The sequence below is a fragment of the Bos taurus genome, chromosome 12 (assembly GCF_002263795.3).
Source record: "Bos taurus isolate L1 Dominette 01449 registration number 42190680 breed Hereford chromosome 12, ARS-UCD2.0, whole genome shotgun sequence".
Taxonomy (NCBI): Eukaryota; Metazoa; Chordata; class Mammalia; order Artiodactyla; family Bovidae; genus Bos; species Bos taurus.
This window is the reverse complement of record NC_037339.1, coordinates 58,778,181-58,802,493: the sequence shown is the minus strand read 5'-3', so window position 1 is coordinate 58,802,493 and position 24,313 is coordinate 58,778,181. Positions and strand designations below refer to the sequence as shown.

Sequence of the window (24,313 nt, the reverse complement as noted above, 5' to 3'; positions counted from 1 at the left end):
CTGAGTTTCAGCAAGCTCTGGGAGTTGGTGATGGACAGGGAACCCTGGCATGCTGCAGTCCTTGGGGTCGCAAAGAGTTGGAAACAACTAAGCAATTGAACGACAAAACATTATAAAAGGAATATCTGCTTTACAAGCTTTCCTGTCGGTTTCATACTTGGCTTTTACACACCTCTAACATGTCTTATTATCCATCTTTATTAAAGTATAATCAATATATACAGTTTAATGAGTTTGAACATACGAATATACTCATGCTATCATCACTGCAAATCAAAAAGGGTAATAAACATACCCATCACCTCCAAAAGTTTCCTTGTGTCCCTTTACTTTTTTTATTATTTTATTTCAGTGAGATAAGAACATTTAGCAAGATCTATCTTCTTAAATTTTGAAGTGCTTAATACCTTACTCATAATTCTAGGCACTGTGTTTTCATCATCATCTCCAGAATTCTTTATGATAAAAAACTCCATTTAAGGAATCTGATAAAACTTCTAGGTGTGCATCTGGGTTTTGACCAGAAATTTCACATAGTTAATCATTTAAAAATATTTTGTGAACAGTGAAAAGAAAGAAAAATAATGGTCACCAAGATAACTAAGACACAGTAATTTACAGTTTTCAGAGGCCCTTTGCCTCTAACATGTATAGAGTCTTCTCTTGTGTTGTTGGAAGAGGGTGTTTGTTATGACCAGTGCATTTTCTTGGCAAAACTCTATCAGTCTTTGCCCTGCTTCATTCCGTATTCCAAGGCCAAATTTGCCTGTTTCTCCAGGTGTTTCTTGACTTCCTACTTTTGCATTCCAGTCCCCTATAATGAAAAGGACATTTTTTGGGGTGTTAGTTCTAAAAGGTCTTGTAGGTCTTCATGGAACCATTCAACTTCGGCTTCTTCAGCATTACTAGTTGGGGCATAGACTTGGATTACCATGATATTGAATGGTTTGCATTGGAAACAAACAGAGATCATTCTGTCATTTTTGAGATTGCATCCAAGTACTGCATTTCGGACTCTTTTGTTGACCATAATGGCCACTCCATTTCTTCTGAGGGATTCCTGCCCGCAGTAGTAGATATAATGCTCATCTGAGTTAAATTCACCCATTCCAGTCCATTTCAGTTCGCTGATTCCTAGAATGTCGACATTCACTCTTGCCATCTCCTGTTTGACCACTTCTAATTTGCCTTGATTCATGGACCTGACACTCCAGGTTCCTATGCAATATTGCTCTTTACAGCATCAGATCTTGCTTCTATCACCAGTCACATCCACCAGGAGCTGACTATGGCTCAGACCATGAACTCCTTATTGCCAAATTCAGACTGAAATTGAGGAAAGTAGGGAAAACCACTAGACCATTCAGGTATGACCTAAATCAAACCCCTTATGATTATACAGTGGAAGTGAGAAATAGATTTAAGGGCCTATCTCTGATAGATAGAGTGCCTGATGAACTATGGAATGAGGTTCGTGACATTGTAGAGGAGACAGGGATCAAGACCATCCCCATAGAAAAGAAACGCAAAAAAGCAAAATGGCTGTCTGGGGAGGCCTTACAAATAGCTGTGAAAAGAAGAGAAGTGAAAAGCAAAGGAGAAAAGGAAAGATATAAACATCTGAATTCAGAGTTCCAAAGAATAGCAAGAAGAGATAAGAAAGCCTTCTTCAGTGATCAATGCAAAGACATAGAGGAAAACAACAGAATGGGAAAGACTGGGGATATCCTCAAGAAAATCAGAGATACCAAAGGAACATTTCATGCAAAGATGAGCTCGATAAAGGACAGAAATGGTATGGACCTAACAGAAGCAGAAGATAGTAAGAAGAGATGGCAAGAATACACAGAAGAACTGTACAAAAAAGATCTTCACGACCCAGATAATCACGATAGTGTGATCACAGACCTAGAGCCAGACACCCTGGAATGTGAAGTCAAGTGGGCCTTAGAAAGCATCACTACAAACAAAGCTAGTGGAGGTGATGGCATTCTAGTTGAGCTGGTCCAAATCCTGAAAGATGATGCTGTGAAAGTGCTACACCCAATATGCCAGCAAATTTGGAAAACTCAGCAGTGGCCACAGGACTGGAAAAGGTCAGTTTTCGTTCCAATCCCAAAGAAAGGCGATGCCAAAGAATGTTCAAACTACCGCACAATTGCACTCATCTCACACACTAGTAAAGTAATGCTTAAAATTCTCCAAGCCAGGTTTCAGCAATATGTGAACCGTGAACTCCCTGAGGTTCAAGCTGGTTTTAGAAAAGGAAGAGGAACCAGAGATCAAATTGCCAACATACGCTGGATCATGGAAAAAGCAAGAGGGTTCCAGAAAAACATCTATTTCTGCTTTATTGACTATGCCAAAGCCTTTGACTGTGTGGATCACAATAAACTGTGGAAAATTCTGAAAGAGATGGAATACCAGAACACCTGACCTGCCTCTTGAGAAATTTGTATGCAGGTCAGGAAGCAACAGTTAGAACTGGACATGGAACAACAGACTGGTTCCAAATAGGAAAAGGAGTTCATCAAGGCTGTATATTGTCACCCTGTTTATTTAACTTATATGCAGAGTACATCATGAGAAATGCTGGGCTGGAAGAAACACAAGCTGGAATCAAGATTGCCGGGAGAAATATCAATAACCTCAGATATGCAGGTGACACCAGCCTTATGGCAGAAAGTGAAGAGGAACTAAAAAGCCTCTTGATGAAAGTGAAAGTGGAGAGTGAAAAAGTTGGCTTAAAGCTCAACATTCAGAAAATGAAGATCATGGCATCTGGTCCCACCAATTCATGGGAAATAGATGGGGAAACAGTGGAAACACTGTCAGACTTTATTTTTCTGGGCTCCAAAATCACTACAGATGGTGACTGCAGCCATGAAATTAAAAGACGCTTACTCCTTGGAAGGAAAGTTATGACCAACCTAGATAGCATATTCAAAAGCAGAGACATTACTTTGCCAACAAAGGTTCGTCTAGTCAAGGCTATGGTTTTTCCTGTGGTCATGTATGGATGTGAGAGTTGGACTGTGAAGAAGGCTGAGCGCTGAAGAATTGATGCTTTTGAACTGTGGTGTTGGAGAAGACTCTTGAGAGTCCCTTGGACTGCAAGGAGATCCAACCAGTCCATTCTGAAGGAGATCAGCCCTGGGATTTCTTTGGAAGGAATGATGCTAAAGCTGAAACTCCAGTACTTTGGCCACCTCATGCGAAGAGTTGACTCATTGGAAAAGACTCTGATGCTGGGAGGGATTGGGGGCAGGAGGAGAAAGGGACGACAGAGGATGAGATGGCTGGATGGCATCACTGACTTGATGGACGTGAGTCTGAGTGAACTCCGGGAGTTGGTGATGGACAGGGAGTCCTGGCGTGCTGCGATTCCTGGGGTCGCAAAGAGTCGGAAACGACTGAGCAACTGATCTGATCTGAAATGCCTCTACCATCTTTTTTAACTCTCAGAGAATAGACTTGAAATAGGCAGGGTAGAAATTATTGCATAGCTGCTGTTTGATATAAATTGTTCATCTTTTATATTTTGAGCTGCACAATATAATGATTGACTTTATATTTGAGCATTAATTAGTATCCTATGGGATTTAAACACACTTTGTCCTCTTTTGATTGCTTTTGTCATATTTTCTACGATGTTTTAGCATCTTTTAACCTTAATTTTCGTAGTGTATTATATTTTACAGCTCAATAGTTGGTTAGTGTTGAAAGCTTTTCTGTTCACAGCCTCTTTTAAATATATTAACATATGCAGATATTTGTATAAATTTCTTATCTCTATAAGAAGAAAAGAAATAAGGGTGGTCCATACTTGGCTAATATTAGAAAGCCTTCTTTTCTCTTTTTTCTTGCTCATTCTCACTTATTAAAACCTATATATGAGTCAACACATACAAAAAATAACAATAGACCACATCAAAATATCATTTTGCATAAGTAATGAGAAGTGTTTCTTCTAAAGTATTATTCTAGAAGGCATTGCCATGTATCATTTTCACTTAGCTTTTGAAATATTTCAAAGTTATCATCATTCACTGTACAAACAGTTATGAGCATTTCTTAAGCTTCTTAACCTTTTACAGAAAGCAAACTAACATGCTATAATGTTACTTGGAAAGAGTTTATGAAGCATATGGTGTCCATTTATCTTTACAGAAAATTAAGGATTCAAACATGGATTAAGCCATACAATCAAAGAGTTTGCATGTAGATTATTCAATCTTAGCACCCTATCAAATTATTTGAATGCAGTGTTGCTGTTTCACCAAAAGATTATAATGGGAACTGCTTTTAAAACTCATTCCTCTATTTGCTCTAAGAAGTTATTGTATAGTTCAAAATATTGACTTTTCTCAATTTCTTCTATATGAAATCTACATTGAAAATATTGACTTATATTCAATAATTCTCAATGAAATTGTTTTTCATAAGGAAACCATAGTTATCTCCCCATATTATAAGGTAACCCACAATATATAATAGTACTTACTATAAGACTGCTTACCTCCAGAATTCTGCCACCCACTCATGGGTGTTTAAAAATATCCAGTACCCCGTGGACCTATTTATAAAGCAGACTCTTGGCTCATAAGATGTATTTGGTTAACATGACAGGGCATAAGATGTGGTGATTAATAATATAAAAGTACATTTTTAAAATTATGCTCTTCTTACTAGCAGAGTGTGGAAAGAGAAAACATCACAGCAATTCCTTAAGTTTGACATCACATGAGTAATTTCACAAAAGTAGAATACACCTCACCTATAAACATGCCTTTATAAATTAGCAAACGTGTTATTACCCATTTGTTTCAAATACCATAATGCTCAGAAGCAAGTGTATCACCAAATTAAAATGACTCTGAAGACCTCACAGTCCTGATGGGTCCTGATAATCTTTCCTAATTTGAATTCTCCCTAAAAATGTGTCTGTATCTAAAATTTGTTGTTTTATTGTGTATATTTCCTATATAAACTACCTCCAGTACTCTGTGAAACCAAACATGTTATTAATTAATTGCTTAATTCTGTGCAGCTGCATTGTGCCAGGCCCTCTGCCAGATGCTGGAAATACAAAGAAAAACATGACACAGTCCCTTTTTTCAAGAAGCTGAAAATGTAGCCAAAGTAGCTCCCATTTTCATGGCACTTTGGAATATAGCAAGTTCTTCCACTTTATCATATTTGATATACACACATGGGAAATTTAAAAAGTGCATTAGAAGTATGTTTACTCTTCCTGGGCAGTGAACTGCAACAATTATTTTGTTCAATAATAGATCCACTGGGAAGAGGTAGCAATGTGTGAAAACTCAAATCTGAATAGATGTCTTATCCTGGGAGAATAACTAAAATTTGGGGGAAGCTGCCTTTGGTTCTGTGTTGTGTCGTTGGATTTTGATCTTCATGAAACAAAATGCTTTCATTGTGACCAGAATCGGAAAATCTCACATTTATTTAGATATTGCCAATTGTGTATACTTCTGCATTGCCTCGACCTGACCTCAAATAGATTAGAATGCCAAAAATCTACAGGTAAATATCAAAGGTAAAACTTGATACCATATTAACAAAAGCCTCTAAATTGTTTATATTTCTGTGCTTAGACAATTTGTTTAAAGCAAAATAATTAACTAACCGTTGACTAAATAGTAGTGATATAGTCATATTATAATTACTCATCTTTATTTTATTACACAAGATAAACAACAAGCTAAACCACTACCAGATGATTATTGGCTTTGTGTTTTATTTGGTTATAATTTGCAAATAGATGTTTAAGTAAGGTTATTTACTCTCTCATTGTTTCTCTCCCATCCTCTTCACCCCATTAGTGATGGGAGGGGGTTGGCCAAACACACACCTCCTGACACCTGACATTGAGACTGAAAGAAGGGCAAGCACAGTGCAGCAAGCCGCTTGCAGAGGCATGTGTGCTGACACTGGTTGTAGTAACCCTCAGATGGAAGAAAGGAAAAAAAAAGAAATCTCTTAACGGAGATTGAGAGAGCATTTCAACATGTCTTTTGACTGACGTGTTTGCAGATGTTTAAGTACTTTGAGCGGAACTATAATTTATGGAAACATGATTTTGCATCTGGTTGATTTACCTTAGAAACATCCCATTGAAATATGACATTTGATTTTGATTTTTCAAGACCACCTCAAAGACAAACTGGTTTATGTTATCTCCTAACGCTGTTGACATAAATTATGTGCTGGTCGTGCCTATTTCAGCAAGTCTTCCTTCAGTAATACCATGAATTGTAAATGTGTTACTAAACTAGTGGTAAACTCTGTGGGAATGGACCACACATTTTCAATGTGGGGTGATATCACCCACAAAAAGAAAAAAAAATTGGCTTGGAGTGCCAATTTGATATTGATATTACAATGGTCTGTAAACCTCCAAGGGGCCACCGTATATACATGATATACACATGAAATTTTATGGTTGAAGATTATGGGCGGGGGGAGATATCTATATAAAAGGCTCTTGACATGGAAGTGATATGTAGAAAATTAATAAGTTTGAGAAACAATGGTATAAACCAGTTGTATATGGTTTGAAGACATAAAATTGGTTGACCAAGAAGTAATTGATCAAGCAAAAGTAAAAACTTGGCTAAACCAGTAAAATTTCAAATGAAATAGTAGTAATGCTGCAGTAAATAATCACCTTCTAGAGAGTTTCCTATTGGAGTAGGAAATGGCAACCCATTCCAGTATTCTTGCCTGGGAAATTCCATGGACAGAGGAACCTGGTGGGCTATATAGTCCATGGGGTCCCAAAGAGTCAGACATGACTGAGCATGCATGCACACACACACATACACTGATTTTCCTATAGGAGTTCTTATGATATAAGAGAACTTAAAACAATAACAATTACAAAATTTCAGATGTGCTGTTATCACTACTTATTTTTAGATTAGTTTAAAAGAAGTGGATAAATTAAAAGGGCAAAATTACTGGGTTTTAATGTTTCATGTTTTAATTAATGTATTTACTTCTAATTTCAGAAGTGATAGAACATTTGAGATAATTAAGAAATATTTTCAAATTAAAATTAAGAAAAAATTGTGGAACAGTATGTTAAAATAGTACATCTTCTCAAACATAGTACTAAAAGTGAGATGCATTAAAGTGTCAGGAAATTTGTATTGTGTTTCTACTTAATTTTTAAATCAAAGTAACAATATTTACAATTTGTGCCAGGCAAGTGTTTTTCAATGACAAGTATTTTTACTAAGGTTGTATACTAACAAAAGATTCAAAGAAGTGAATTGCATAAGCTTTACAAATAGCTGACCAATTCAACTAAATTCAGCTAGGTTCAAGTACTACAAAGTCAATTACAATTATATGTTAAAGTGGTCTTAAAAATAGAGGCCTTTTAGAAAGTTACTGTAAAATAAACTTTTGCCAAATTTGCCCCCCTTAGTTAAAACTGAATATGCAAAAAACTTCATTTAAGAAAAACAACAAGTTACTGCATGAGTTTAGAATGCAAATCTAGTACCTGTTTAACACAACTGTTTTGAAAATAGCCATTAAACTAGTGAATTTTGTTTATTGGATGTTATTCAAAAGTTTTAATTATATTTGAAATATTCCATGTATATATCCCATATATTTTCTAGACCAGTCAATGGATTTTTTCTGGGTGACAATTTCAAGCTGTGCCATATTAGAATAAGGAGGAATACATAAAAAATAAAAGGTTAGGCAGATAATATTATAAGGATATAGACAAAAAATATAAATTGTTCATTATCATGTATGTAGAATCTTGTATTCTCAAAAATAAGTTACTAATTTAATTGAAAAATGAAGATAAGAATTTGTCACTTATCAACAAATCACGCTATGAGAGACAATCAAGTTGAGAAGGAAAAATATATTTCAGGAAACATATACACGCATCTATATGCATATACACCTATTTATATGTGTGTATACACATGTACAGGTTTACTTGTATATATACTGCTCTGTATATGTGTGTGTGTGTATATATATTGTGCCTCAGCTGGTAAAGAATCCACCTGCAATGCGGGAGACCTGGGTCTGATCCCTTGATGGGGAAGATCCCCTGGAGAAGGGAAAGGCTACCCACTCCAGTATTCTGGCCCAGAGAATTCCATGAACTATACAGTCCATGAGGCCGCAAAGAGTGGAACACAACTGAGCGACTTTTACACTTTCACATTAACTTATGTAAATCAACTACAAGACATGAGATCACATCCTAGACTTCATGGTAGCTATTAGAAGAAGAAAGGCTTTTGATAAAAAGAAAATTCCAGGAAAAAGATACGTCACAGTGATTTAGATATGAACTTCAGCTTGAAATAATTGGGAGCTGAGATAAGTATTGTACTTTTAATCGAAGTGCACATAGCATACTATATGTTCAAAGAAATAAATGGCCTCTTTGTTAGATTGACCATGTAATTTATTGTATGGATCAACTTTTGAAAGTGAAGTTGTATGCTGTGTGTATTCACTACCAGAAAACCCAGCATAAACCAGGACCTTTCTGGGAAAAACCATAATGTTATGTTCACTTTACTCACATTTCAGATCAGTCTGATTTCCTGATTTATTGACATAGAAAAGGGCATTTAGAAGGAGGAAACTGAGTAGCCCCCAAATTCTCTGGAAAGGCCAGAGAATCACACTGGGTGCGTGGATAGAAGCGTAAGTGGCCCCACTGTCAGAACTGGTGCAAGTCTTGCTATAGCACATCTTGTGCTGAGGATGGTGTTGCCACTGTTCTGACCAGTGGTAGAAACTTTCACGTCAACCTCACCCTGAGCCGGGGAGATCCTGAGAAGATGTTCCTTCTCCAGGTGGTACTGCTTGTGCCTCCTTCTGCCAGTACTACCACTGCTGGTGGAAATCTTTCCATTTCTCTTCCCACATGTCACCAGGTCTAATGTCAAAATCCAAGCATGTGAGTCTAACTGGCCAGGCCAAGTCTTAACAGTCTGCTAGACAGAGCCACCATGAGATCTGGGAAAATAGAGAGCTAATGTTTTTAACATGTATAATAGTATATATAGCTTATTTCCCAACAAGAGTTAAAAGAAACTGACTAGTGTTATGAAATAAGAGTCCCACACAAACACAGTGTATGGAAATCTATGATTTTTCTGAGTTTGATGCCAAAGTCCTTGATATTTTCAAAGCTCCAGGTAACTGCTCATGTGAGATGATGCTTTTTCATCTAATAACTACCATAGATGTAAGAGTTGCCAATTCCAACTGATTAGAAAATGACATGTTTTCTGCCTTAACAAGTACTATTTAATCTTTTTCCTTGGGTAATTCAAAGTGCCCGATAGGATTTCCATTTTTCATGATGTTGAAATAAAAATTATATGCTAGTACATAGTGCTTGTGCAAAAATCTAAAAGAGATGGTGTTGACCTTTTACATCAGCCGATTAGACATTAGCCATCTACATGTGGTGATTTAATGGCCATCACAAAAACCAATCCACCTCTGTTAAATATATCACTCTACCTGGCCTGCAATAGTGCATGTGATAAGGAGATTTATTCTTCCTGATCAAAACATTGCATATTCAAGAAACAAGAATGAAAATGCAAATGGTGGTATTGGCCATCTTTTTATATTCTGGTATCTTACACAGGGTAAATATTACATGACATGTAATGCCTTCAGTGTATGACTGTTTGTGTGCAGCTTCTATGTGCATGCAAAGATAAATAATTGATATCAACATCTACCTTTTTTGAAAACTATTGAAACAGAATATTGGTATAGTACATTTTTAAATTGTTGTATTATTTTGCAATCTCATGAACACTCTCACAAAAGAGTCAAATTTTGGCCTAAAATAAGACCCACGGGAGACATTGTAATGTACATGATAAAGATAATAATGTAACTAGTAAACTGAGATTTTTAAGCCATATTTTTATCAAAGAAAAAAAAGAAGGAAAACAGTTAAGCCTCTTTAAAAATTTGTCACAGCTCCTGAAAGACGGCTTTGCAGGTGGCACTCGTGTTAAAGAATACACCGGCCAGTGCAGGAGACACAAAAGTAGGCTAAATCCCAGAGTGGGGAAGATCCCTTGGAAAACGAAATGGCAACCCTTTCCAGTATTCTTGCCTGGAAAATCCCACTTATAGAGGAGCCTGATGGGCTATAGTCTGTGGTGCCGCAAGGAGTTGGACATGACTGAGCACACCCAAAACACTAATAGAGTAAGAAGTAACATTTTTGGTTTTATGCCTTTTAAAAGTCCAATCAATAAGATGAAGAGGTAAACTCTCTGGGTCTTTGCTAAGTCGCTTCAGTTGTGTCCGACTCTGTGTGACCCCATAGACCGCAGCTCACCAGGCTCCCCATCCCTGGGATTCTCCAGGCAAGAACACTGGAGTGGGTTGCCATTTCCTTCTCCAAAGCATGAAAGTGAAACGTGAAAGTGAAGTCGCTCAGTCATGTCCGACTCTTCGCAACCCCATGGGCTGCAGCCTACCAGGCTCCTCCGCCCACGGGGTTTACCAGGCAAGAGTACTGGAGTGGGGTGCCATTGCCTTCAGACTTTCTTATTTTCAGGTCTTTTAGACTCACAACAGTCAGTGTCACAATCTACTTTCTCTTGCAAAAGTACCAATTCATCCCTATCATTAGCATCATTACACATTTGTTGGTTGTCAACCAGGTGCATGGTACTGTACTAACTCTTAAGGGATACACAAAATGTAAGTTAGAAACTCATTTTCTGGAGAAAAAAAGGAATTTTATAAATATATGCATGAGAAAATATATCTAGTGCACATAATGCATAGAAAATATGAAACCTAAAAGTCTACCTAAATAATTCATAGATTGTATCTCTTTTCCAAGTTCTTTGTTTGTGAATTAATCCTGACTCCGAGCTTTCAAACTCCTATGGTCTGCTCCACTCGATTCATTGCTGTTGGATTATGCATTGTTGTTCAGTTGCTAAGTAGTGTTTGATTCTTTTTAAACCATATAATATGCCCAGTACTCTGCTAAGTGACAGATATAAAAAGATGAAAAGATTTGACTTCTGCCTTCAAGAATGTTACACTCTGGTGAGAAATCAGTGCCTCAAAACAAACAATTTTTAAAAAAACACAATTTAGTAACTATTCTATTGGTGATATTAAGGTGAAAGGGAGTGAGATGCATAAGTGACTTGGTATGAAAAGGACTCACAGAAGTAATGTTAAGTAAAAATTATATCTTAAAAGTTGAACAGGAATGAAGAAGGCAATTGATGTACTCTATAAAAAATTAGGAATGAAAATGAATTGTTCAAGTAATAAGGTCAGCATTGGCTTCACTTTAAAAATCCTGAACTAGTGGGAAATATTTTAAATGATAATGAATAATAGTGGCAGGGTTTAGGGAAATGGCAAATTTCATCTACTGCTCATGGTGTATAAACTGGCAAAAATTGTGTGCAGGCAATTTGTCAATTTGCATCACCTTTTTCCTAGACTTTGACCTGGCAATCCAACTGCTAGGGATCTGAAATGAGAAGATAAATGATGATGTTTACAATGACTTATGTACAAGGTTGTTCTTTGCAACATCATTTATGAGAGCAAAATCTTTAGAAAGAACTAAATATCCAACAATGTAGAATGATTTCAATGTTGCAAGCAAATTCAGCCCCTAATGTAATATAGTAATGGATGTTTATTAACATTGAACATTTTCAGAAATAAATGTTAAGTGCAAAAAGTATATTACAAAATATATAGCTGTATGTTCACCATATTAATTTCTGAATGCTGCGACTTTGTGATTTTAATTTTGCTGTGTTGTTGCTCTCAACATTTTTCCAACATCTAAACAAGTAATATATATTTCTTTATCATAAAAATTTTAATACATATGCTGTAGGAAAAAAAACAGAGCTATTTTTTGTAAGTGATTATCTGCAAGGTCTTGTAGGATATTTTTTAAAGAATAGAATACGTTCTTAACAGTATGTACTTAAGTACCAATTAAAATAATAACCAATTGTACAACTATATGTCCTTAGTTCAGTACAGTATAGTGCAGCATAGTGCATACATATGAGTAACAAAAAACTTTAGTTGCCTAGTTCACGTTATAATAAAATGAAAAAAGAAAGATTTTCTTACTTACAAACTTATATTTTTGATCAGTGTTCTCCCCAGTAGGTCCAAAAGAGTGACTTGTATGAGACTTTGTGGGAAATCAGTTTCAACTCCAAGATGGTTGAAATTAAGATATAGACAATATAAATTTAAAGTGATATGAAAATGAGAAAATGATACTTCAGGACATAATGTAAAAATGGGAAAGTACCTTGATATGTCCTACTAAGTTTACTGTTTATTTGATGATACAGTAGGTACATTTTGAAAATCAACCTACTATAAAAGAAATATTTTTAAAATATCTTATTGTTTTGCCTTTCAGAAGTCATGTAATGTAATAATTATCTTGGCACTCCACTCCTAGAATATTATTTATATGTAAAAAGCAGATATGGAGAAATGGGAAATATTACATTCTAAACATATTAGTTTGTAGGTATAATTGATTTCCTTGTCTCTTAGTTTTTTCCTTGTCTCTTAGTTGTTCCCAGAAGCAAGAATTCCAAAAACTCCTTTATCTTATGAACCTTAGGAAAGCATAGTATAGATTAAACTCAGAACTAGTGAGTTCTGTTTACAGTGGCTCTTACATTTATTCTTGGCCTCAAGCCCTAGTGAAGATGCAAAGACATGAACAAAATATCCTAAATCCAAATATGAAAAGTGTAAGGAGTAATGAGACACTAGACCTTTACTGAAATTATTTTTTAGAGAATTGGATTGAGAAAAAAAGTGCTTCAAGAGACCAAAAATCTGCAAGCTCCAACGATTTAATTCAGTAATAAGGAAACTGACTCACGGAGAGCTGAACTAAGGTAACAGTAATGCATATTTAGAATAGAGATTTAGGATTGAGAGTAAAAATTTGACTCATGAGGGTGTAGCTTTGTTATCTTTGCCAGTGTCAACAGATGTCATTTAATCTCAGTATATAACTCAATATACCTCAGTTTCAGCGTCTACACTTATAAAATAGGAGAATGATATCACTATATATGAATAAATTATCAGTATTTCCCTCTGGAATAAAAAGTAGTGTGGACAGGAGATGAACTTCTTATGTATAATTTTGTATTTCTTAAAAATATTACTTTTATAATTAAAAATCAAATGGAATACTTTAAAAATTATTGTAAGGATTATATACTGAGGAATAAAAGGATATAAAATTAATGTTTGCTATAAATTCTACTTTTTCATCTTAAATATGCAGTGCACATATGGAAGTGTCTGGAAATTTGATGTCATTTGTGAAAAAAAGAGATCATTAACAGATAGCCCCTTTCCCTTAATGACTTTGTGATGTTTACATCATACTTGTGTCACTTGAGAGATGAACCTATTTGAGGAAGAATAAGAAAAAGAAAAGAACATTTAATGATGCAATTGAAGTACTTTTGGCCACAGCATAAAAATGAAACTATAGTCCTGAGCAAATATTATCAATTCTCATCATCATCTGGAGTGTCCTTTATCTCTGGCTCCTGAGATCATCTGTTATAAGAGGCAAAGCAATTGAAGTAGTTCACTTGAACTCAAATAGATATCGTAGAACCCTTTTATGAAGAGTTCATGCCTAAGAAATGTTCCCCTAAGGCATTAGAAATGTTTAGATCACATACACAGTACCTATTTTTTTTTTTTTTTTTTACTACGCACCAAGAAATGTACTGTTGTTATACTTGAAGAGTTATCCTTCTGGAGAGGTGGGTGTACGTTTCTTGATTGCTTTATTTCTCTGGAATATATTTATTATAAAAATAATAATGAACACTTTTACCAACTTATTAACAAGGGTGCATTTTCCATTGATCTATATGCGTGTGACTGTTCTCTGCTTACAAATTTGGTAGTGGATATGTTCATAGAGGTGATAGGTGGCTCAGTGGTAAAGAATCCGCATGCCAATGCAGGAGACACAGGAGACGAGGGTTCGATCCCTGGATGGGGAAAATCCTCTGGTAGAAAAAATGGCAATCCACTCCAGTATTACTGCCTGGAAAAATCCTATGGGCAGAAGAGCCAGGTGGGTTACAGTCCATGGGGTGGCAAAGAGTCAGACACAACTGAGCATGCACATATTGGGCTATCCCACACAGGCAGAGGTTTTAAAAAAAAGCTATTTGAGGATGGTAGAATTGGACAAAAATTGTGTAACAGACTAAAACAGGAAAATCCTGTCCATAAATTTTCCAATGTGATTGGTGTTTTGAGAGGCAAGAAACAATCAGGAGAGGAAAGAAGCAATCAGGAGAGAAAGATATAGAGTTTAATGGGTGGGGAAGGGGGTGGATTCTGAATATCAATTGCTTATTATCCCAACACTGTTCATTTAAATACATCCTTTCAGCTTCTTTGCATAAAGTATTTATTCAACAAGTTGAATAAATAAGTCACCAATTAAGCATTAAAGTGTGATTTTTAGATGATATCAACAATATTTTTCTTCCTAAACAGCCAGCATTTTCCTGTCTCCTTCAGAGTCTTGCCACAGATACTGCAGAACTCTGCACTCCTCTCTCAGGGTGGTTTCTGGGGCCTTTCAGATCTGAGTCCTCTTACAAATAAACCAATATCCTCCACCCCATCTGTAGTTCTCAACTGCATAGCATTATTTTTGAGAAAAGGTTTCAAATTGATTAAGCTCTTTTCCCTGTTCCTGCAAGTGGTAGTAGGTTAAGTTAAATAAGAACAGGATTGTTTTTAGAAGCATAATAGGTTGTCTGAAAAGAGGCCTTTCAGTCTCTCCCTCTTTCTCTCTCTTCTCTCTCCTCTCTCTCAAACACACACACACACACACACACACACACTCACACTCACACACACTATACAGAGCTGAACCTTCATCCATGACTCCCCACTGAATTTCACCAGAAGATAACAACACATTTGATTATATGAAAATATTATATATAGATATGATAACTGTCACTCCCCAATTATCACCTTCTGGTGCTGGTGTAAGAAATCTCCTCTACAATTCCCTGAATTTTCCCAACCCCATTCCTGCCCCCCAAACTTTCACTCTTTAGCCTTTTCCAAATGCGTGATCCTTGAATATTTGATCTTTTATGCAGCTTATTAGAGACTTGTAACAGCTGTCCAACTTGTGTAAGACCTAATTAAAAGGGAAACTGACATGAACATAATATCCCTGCTTAGACTGAAGAAAGAACCAAACAATATTTTTTTAAGTCCTGTAAATTCCAAACACTAAAACGATGCACACAATTTTTAGAAGTGTTGATGAGAAAGGTGTTGACTCTGGTAAGTCAGCAAAACAGCCTTCAGAGAGAAGCTGCATTTTCATATTCTCCCCCCTCCCAGATGTTAGTAGAACTTGGTTTTTATAAGCTCCATCTAAGTTTGAAGAACCTATGGATTCCTTCCCTAGGAAAAACCTGAGTACATTGCCTTGGCAGCACCATTGACCCAGCAAAGAGGAACTGGCCAGTACCTGAATAATGTTTGCACAGAGCTTTGGAGACTGGAGATTTCTATCTCCCTCTAGCAAAATGCAACTGGTTATTTACTTGTATGCATTTTAAATTCCTCCAAATGGATGCAGAAACTTTGTGTGTTTGAGAGATTGAGGGAGTGTGTGTGTGTTTGTGGTGTGCATGAATCAGTCTGCTAGTGGGTTTTTAAGAGCACTCACGAATCATACTGGGATTTTTCCCTGCCCCCTCCCTTCTTTTCCGGTTCTCAGTGAATGTTTTGGGTCTGGAATCAAAGATGCAAGCGTACATTGTGTTTTCACCCTGCAGACTTAAGTAACATTCAGGAAATACCAGAAAAACCTCTCAAAGACCAAATTGACTAAAATTCTATAACAAGTTTTAAAAAGTATGTGCCTGAATTACGTATCTCACAGCAAAAAGAAAAGCATACCCAATTTTATAATGTAAAATATATATGATATGAATGTATGTTTCAAATAGCCACTTTCAATATGCTAAAATAAAAAAGGGGGGGGGGTCTCAAAGACATCAAATAGCATAAAACATTGTACTGCAGAGACGGAAGAAATGCATTTAAAGCACCGATGAAAATGGCGTGCGGTATAATTACTTCAAATTGCTGTTCGCTTGACACCCTGACACTAATTTTATTCAAGCCATCGGGAAATAAATGTTTTAAAAGCACTCTTTCCAAACGCCGGAGCTAGTGGGGGCTGTGATTTCATTAAGGAAAGGAAAGGGTAAAGTTTTCAGCACGCAAAAAGAATTAAATAATCCTTTTAAAATCAGCATCTATGTGAATCGCCAGTCTTTAATGCCCACATTTTTAACGCTTGCCCTGTACGTGGATTGATTTTTTTTTTTTTTTTTCCTTCAGCATTCCCTCAGCAGATGGATTTTTGCTACTGCAGATCAGCAGAGGGTGTCAGATCTTTGAGTGCACCAGGCTGGAACGAGCAGAGCTTCTTAGCAACTCTCTTCTCCCCCCTCCCCATTCTCGCGTTCTCTCCCTCCCTCAGACAGCTCCCCCCCAACCACCCGCCCTCCGCCCCCTCCACGTAATTCCGAAAGAGCAGAAGAAAGAGAAGGAGAACAAGAAAAGAAGAGCTAGTAACCAAGAGAGAGCCGGAGTCCAGGGGAAAAAAAAAAAAGGCTGAAGAGGACCGAAGGGGAGGAAAGGGAAAGGATGGACAGCCACAAAACGCAGCGATTGCGGAAATTTTCCAGCGCCATTGGTTCGGCAGCGTGAGTCCTTCGGTCCGGCGTGATTTCAGCACCGGGGGGACTGGACAGCACCTCGGGGGTACTCCTGGGCAACCCGCAGCCACGGCAGAAACTCCATCAAGCAGCCTCAACAACAGAAGCCACTGAAAACCCTGCTTTGTATCAGAGAGGCAAGGTCAGTCCGACGCACAGCCATGCACAGGCAGTGCGCCTGTACTACGCTGCAAACCCTCTGCTTGTTTCTCTAACATGCACTTGCTTCTAATTACCAGCATTGTTCCCTTTCTGATTAGTGAGGAACTAGGCGAGATTCTGTAAGGGTGTATTTTTAATTTATATGTACATATTTAACTTCTTTTTCGTTATCTTTAAAGGGTTGAGAGGGAGTGAGTGGGGTTATTGGTTCTACTTTTTTTTTTTTTTTTTCTTTTTGCTTGCCTTGCACTACTGTGCCTGGATAGTTTGTAGATATAATTATTGACTGGCGCCTGGGTTGTTGCAGTGCGGGGGGGTTAGGGAGGAAAGAATCCACCCCCACCCCCCCAAACCCTTTTCTTCTCCTTCTCTGGGTTCGGACATTGGAGCACTAAATGAACTTGAATTGTGTCTGTGGCGAGCAGGATGGTCGCTGTTACTTTGTGATGAGATCGGGGATGAATTGCTCGCTTTAAAAATGCTGCTTTGGATTCTGTTGCTGGAGACGTCTCTTTGTTTTGCCGCTGGAAACGTTACAGGGGACGTTTGCAAAGAGAAGATCTGCTCCTGCAATGAGATAGAAGGGGATCTACACGTAGACTGTGAAAAAAAGGGCTTCACAAGTCTGCAGCGTTTCACCGCCCCGACTTCCCAGTTTTACCATCTATTTCTGCATGGCAATTCCCTCACTCGACTTTTCCCTAATGAGTTCGCTAACTTTTATAATGCGGTTAGTTTGCACATGGAAAACAATGGCTTGCATGAAATCGTTCCTGGGGCTTTTCTGGGACTGCAGCTGGTGAAAAGGCTGCACATCAACAACAACAAGATCAAGTCTTTTCGAAAGCAGACTTTTCTGGGGCTGGACGATCTGGAATACCTCCAGGCTGATTTTAATTTATTACGGGATATAGACCCGGGGGCCTTCCAGGACTTGAACAAGCTGGAGGTACTCATTTTAAATGACAATCTCATCAGCACCCTACCTGCCAACGTGTTCCAGTATGTGCCCATCACCCACCTGGACCTCCGGGGAAACAGGCTGAAAACACTGCCCTATGAAGAGGTCTTGGAGCAAATCCCTGGCATTGCTGAGATCCTGCTAGAGGATAACCCATGGGACTGCACCTGTGATCTGCTCTCCCTGAAAGAATGGCTGGAAAACATTCCCAAAAATGCCCTGATCGGCCGAGTGGTCTGTGAAGCCCCCACCAGACTGCAGGGCAAAGACCTCAATGAAACCACTGAACAGGACTTGTGTCCTTTGAAACACAGAGTGGATTCTAGTCTCCCGGCTCCCCCTGCCCAAGAAGAGACCTTTCCCCCTGGCCCCCTGCCAACTCCCTTCAAGACAAATGGGCAAGAAGATCATGCTACCCCAGGGTCGGCTCCAAACGGAGGTACAAAGATCCCAGGCAACTGGCAGATCAAAATCAGACCCACGGCAGCGATAGGGACTGGCAGCGCCAGAAACAAACCCCCAGCCAACGGCTTGCCCTGCCCTGGGGGCTGCAGCTGCGACCACATCCCGGGGTCGGGTTTAAAGATGAACTGCAACAACCGGAACGTGAGCAGCTTGGCTGATTTGAAGCCCAAGCTCTCCAACGTGCAGGAGCTCTTCCTGCGAGATAACAAGATCCACAGCATCCGAAAATCGCACTTTGTGGATTACAAGAACCTCATTCTGTTGGATCTGGGCAACAACAACATCGCCACCGTAGAGAACAACACTTTTAAGAACCTTTTAGACCTCAGGTGGCTGTATATGGACAGCAACTACCTGGACACGCTGTCCCGGGAGAAATTCGCTGGGCTGCAAAACCTCGAGTACCTGAATGTGGAGTACAACGCGATCCAGCTCATCCTTCCCGGCACCTTCAACGCCATGCCCAAACTAAGGATTCTCATTCTCAACAACAACTTGCTGAGGTCCCTACCCGTGGACGTGTTTGCTGGGGTCTCGCTGTCTAAACTCAGCCTGCACAACAATTACTTCATGTACCTTCCAGTGGCCGGGGTGCTGGACCAGTTAACCTCCATCATCCAGATAGACCTGCACGGAAACCCCTGGGAGTGCTCCTGTACCATTGTGCCTTTCAAGCAATGGGCAGAACGCCTGGGTTCCGAAGTGCTGATGAGCGACCTCAAGTGTGAGACGCCGGTGAACTTCTTTAGGAAGGATTTCATGCTCCTCTCCAATGACGAGATCTGCCCCCAGCTGTACGCGAGAATCTCGCCCACGTTAACTTCGCACAGTAAAAACAGCACTGGGTTGGCGGAGACCGGGACGCACTCCAACTCCTACTTAGACACCAGCAGGGTGTCCATCTCCGTGTTGGTCCCAGGACTGCTGCTGGTGTTTGTCACCTCCGCCTTCACTGTGGTGGGCATGCTCGTGTTTATCCTGAGGAATCGAAAACGGTCCAAGAGAAGGGACGCCAACTCCTCGGCGTCCGAGATTAATTCCCTACAGACAGTCTGTGACTCTTCCTACTGGCACAATGGGCCTTACAACGCAGATGGGGCCCACAGAGTGTACGACTGTGGCTCCCACTCGCTCTCAGACTAAGACACCCAGCCTGGGTAAAGCAGAGGCGAGAGGAGGAGGGGAAGGATGGAGATGCCCCTCCACGGCCCCACTCTGCCAGCATCCCCGGGGGTGGGGTAGGTCGGAGGAGCCCACACCCAAGTCCAGCGCGCCCCGAGGCTTGATGGACAAAAGTAAATAAATAACTATGGACTCGCTCGACGCAGAGGGTCTGACCCCTTTAGTACCCTTCGGGAAACAAAGAGCAGACTGTGGTGAGCGGCAGAGCGCTGCCAAATCGCTCTTTGCTGCAGCCCCTTTTGACAAAGCCCAGCAGGAGTCCTGCTCAGAGCTGAGACGGTGCCCCTCCCCGCGGGGGAGGGGCTGGAGGGGATCGCGGTCCTATACATATATACATATACCTACATCTATATATAGAGATAGATTATCTATTTTTCCCCCTGTGGATTAGCCCCGTGAGGAGGTGGGGGCGCGATGGCTCCCTGTTGGCTACGGAGGGATGGGCGGTTGCACGAAGGCATGAATGTATTGTAAATAAGTAACTTTGACTTCTGACAAAAAGTGCTGCATGGCTCGCATGGAATCCACGCGCTCCAGGGACGCTGCCCTCCCAGCGACTGGGGACCCCGTCACGTTCACAGCACCCACCCTCTTACCTGATAAGTCCCATCATATCAAACTTTCTATAAACAAAAATACAGCATAATCAGAAAGTGCCATTTCGCCATTATTTGTGATCGGTAGGCAGTTCAGAGCGTTACGTTTACTGTGAACAACAACTACAACAAATGTAAAGGTTTTATTTAGGATATTTGCATGGCTAGTCATCAGTCCATTTTATGAGTTAAAAATGTATTTTGTTGAACAAAGTTTTTATGGGTTGTTTTGGGTTTTCTTTTATTTTGATGGTGATTTTTCTTTTGGAGGGGGAATATTTTTCTATACATATCCAATAATGCCTTCCATCTGAATGTAAAATAAGTACCCATGATTTCTATTATAGTATCAGTGTAATTATTAAAAAAAAAAAGATTTTGAGGCAGTTAAGCATGACCAATTAATGTCACTCTAGTGCTTAGGCTGCGATCTTATGGTAGCAATTCTGTGCTGGTGTAAATCTTACTTATAAAGTAGGAAAAAAGAACCGAGGAAGCACGTGGAACTTACTAATTCTATTCGAGGATTTTATAATGGCATATTTTTTCAGTATTAAAGTGAAAATGTTTTCAACTCTGGGTCCTTACATTTTTCCAGCTTCGTATTTGCAACATGGTAAATTGGATTTGCGGTGGAAGGGATGCGGGAGGGGGATGGTTGGGGGTGGATCCCTTTAAGAGCTACATTAAGGCTCTCTCTTTAATCCTCTCAGCTTTTTGCCCTTTAGTAGCTCCCCTCCCCCTCCATCCCCGCCGGGACTTCTCCAGTTTTCCCCTGTGGTTAAGGTCTTTCCCCGACACGCCCCCTCCCCCTCCCTTTCCCCCCCCATCCTTATGCGGCAGTGAATCCCTTTATTAATACTGGAAATCCTTGGCTGCTGCTGCTGCTGCTGCTGCACACACTGCAGATATGTTAAGGATGTTAGTAGAGATTTGATTTAATTGACTGTCTAGATCGGTCTCATTAAACAGTGGAGGTTTCATTGGTCAGCACTCTTTGATGAAAGACAGCCCTAATGACTGGCATTTGAGATGCTGCTGGCATTTTGAATTCAACATCTGCTGAAAACGGTAAAACTAATTAGTGCCCACCCACCCTGCCCGCCCCAGCAACTGCATATTGAAATTTGTTAAAGCACTCATCTTTATGGAAATCAATCATTATCCTAAAGAAGTGTTTCTCTGCTATCATTCGGATTTCTGGTTGTGGCCCAGTAATTAACAAGAAAAGCATTGAACTGTTTGAATTTTATGAGCCAATGTAACTCTGGCCCCAATCATATTCCTCCGGGATTTCTAAGCAGTCTATTTTATCAGCAGTTAGGGGACAAAACAGCAAATAAAACCACAGTGTTGATGGGGTCTGCATTCCACCACATATCCACCTTTGAGAAGTATGTTAAAAAGACTGCAGACCACAGATTTAAAAAAAAAAAAAAAAAACCCACAATTGTAGGATTGTAAATCAGCAAATGAAAGCCCCCAGAGCAGTTGTAAGATTTGCCTTCTAGAACTCATATTCTAAAGAGAATAAATTTCCCAGAACAGTGATGTTCTAGAGTATGTATTATTTAACGCTTTTTAAATAAAATCTTTATTATAAACCATGACTATTCCTAAGGCCATTCATCATTTTCTCTCTTGATTCTTTTGTTTGTGGAATGCATTTCATAGTAGTGTGATTGTAACCTACTATTCTTTGACAAATATTATGGGTTGTTATTTATTTAATCATTTTTCATGTCAAGACCTTAATTCTTTTATGGAAAGACAACTGGATTCCTGGTAGGCAATCAACAGATTTACTCTTGATGAAAAAGTTGGGAGAGAGAATGAGTTATATATTCAAGGATTCTATGACCTTAAAAAGGAAAAGAAAAGATGGCAGATGTTCTGTGTTTTTAGTGGAAAGTGACCCTTGAAAGACACCTAGTGAGGCATGATGGTAATTTTTAAACTGATACATTAGTTTAAGTCAGGAAAATAGAACTTCTAGTAGAAGGTGTGCATTGGGAGCTGAGCTTTCCTTCATACTAATTAAAACAAAATTAAAATATAGAAGGCAAAATTTAAAGTATTTTTTAAATATTAGCTTCAGTGGTTTTTGAGTGGTCATTGTATACTAGACATGCACTAAGTGGTTTACAGAATTGTTTAATGTACCCCTCACAAGCACAGAATAATAAGATGTTGCTATTTTCATTATACCAATGAGAAAATTGAGGTTTAAGGACAGTAGGCAATAACTCAAATCTCATAAATAGTGGGGCTGTGTTTAAACCCAATTATCTTCATACACCAAAAACTCACTCTGTGTATGGAGTAGTCATATGCATTTACTTGTTAACTTCTTAAAGAATGTTATCCTTTTTATAAATACAGTATAAAAATTAAGGACCCTGGGTGTATCTTCTTAATTCAGTGCGAATTGTTGGCCCTTTATATTTTCAGTATGTCTTGCAACAGAAAGTATTGTCCTACATTTTAAGGAGATAACTTTAGTGTGTTCTCCAAGACTGTGTAAGAAGACTTAACATATAAGAAAAAAGATGAATGTGCTTTATGAATTCATGAATTATATAAATCCAAGTCAAATGTAAGTTATCAATATATTGATACTAAAATATTGCTGCTGCTGCTAAGTCGCCTCAGTCGTGTCTGACTCTGTGCGACCCCATAGATGTCAGCCTACCAGTTTCCCCCTTCCCTGGGATTCTCCAGGCAAGAACACTGGAGTGGGTTGCCATTTCCTTCTCCAGTACATGAAAGTGAAAAGTGAAAGTGAAGTCACTCAGTCGTGTCCAACTCTGTGCAACCCCATAGACGGCGGCTCACCAGGTTCCCCCTTCCATGGGATTTTCCAGGCAAGAGTACTGGAGTGGGGTGCCATTGCCTTCTCCAGGGCCATCAAATATTATAATACATAATAATATGTTAAAAATCTATGTAGAAAACATATTCATGATTTTATAGAAAAGAACTTTTATTATTTATTTAGACCATGTTTTATTTAGTTTGATAAAGTATCTCTGTCACAATCATATAAACTAAAATATAGTAAATTTACTTTTAAGTTTGCAGGATATATAATACCATATAATTTTCATTTAGAAGTACTTAGCTTCTTGTCTTCATTTTAACATAAAATGCTCATATAACTGTAGTTACCATGTGCTTTAGTTAAGATATCTTGTTTCCAGTTAAATCATCCCATAATTCATCAAAGTAAAAGAGATTTTAGTTGGGCCAGATGGAAAAGGAGGAAAGAAGATATCTTGTTCAGTTCCACTGCTTTAAAGAAAGTAGTACCTTCTGTGGCTGCGGGTGTAACTAAGAATATCCTAGAATTTAAGTTGTTGCCATAGAAATTTATTGTTTAACCTTTCTTACATGTTTACCGAGTAGGAAGTTAGAATAGCTGATCTAATATTGTATAACAGGATTCTTTTTCTTATCTTTGTTTATATTAAATGTAATTAAAATTGTCAGGCATTTTAATACATGTCAGAAGTATATTGGCAATTTCAAGGACAGTTTGTTAATTTGGCTTTTTCCAGGGTTGCAGATAGATATAATTGGCATGTACAGAGAGAAGGATGAATTTGCAAGTTTGAATAGGGAAGTGTGTGTTTTTAATGTGTTGGTAGAATGTTACATAGAATGGTTTCTAATTTAACTCTTCTGATAGCTAAATTTTCAATATTAGTTTTTTTTTTTAATTTGTATGCTTATTTGACCAAAAAATGGAAATATAAAATGTGCAAAAATTCAGTTTTAGCACATGTTCATTTTTGGTTCATTTTCTTTATTATTTCAATCTATTCTAAATGCAACATATTATTTAAATTTTAAAAGATGAGCTGTGTATGATATCAACAGGTATGGTAAATGCATACTCAGAATTACTAAGATATATGAGTTGTTTAAATTTGGCCCAGAACCATAAAAAAAGAAGGCTACATTAAATAAATTTCATTTAATCTCCTGGCATTGTCTTACAGCTCTAAAGTCACCAAAAATATGTTTATAAAAAGTGATATACAAGACATGCAGGACTTTCTTGGTGTTGAGAGTGT

General features: G+C 38.4%; 1 protein-coding gene across 1 annotated transcript; it reads left to right on the top strand.

Moving 5' to 3' along the window:
* The first annotated feature begins 16,437 nt into the window (after nt 1-16,437).
* Nucleotides 16,438-20,811, top strand: SLITRK1 (SLIT and NTRK like family member 1). The gene is made up of 2 exons (XM_025000148.2): nt 16,438-17,013; nt 17,459-20,811. Exon 2 carries the CDS (start codon nt 17,512-17,514, stop codon nt 19,600-19,602), a length of 2,091 nt encoding a protein of 696 aa, XP_024855916.1. The 5' UTR covers nt 16,438-17,013; nt 17,459-17,511; the 3' UTR covers nt 19,603-20,811.
* The last annotated feature ends 3,502 nt before the right edge of the window (nt 20,812-24,313 follow it).

Bases quoted from the DNA above. Each gene is read 5' to 3' on its own strand.
- SLITRK1 (XM_025000148.2), top strand. From the start codon at position 17,512: ATGCTGCTTTGGATTCTGTTGCTGGAGACGTCTCTTTGTTTTGCCGCT.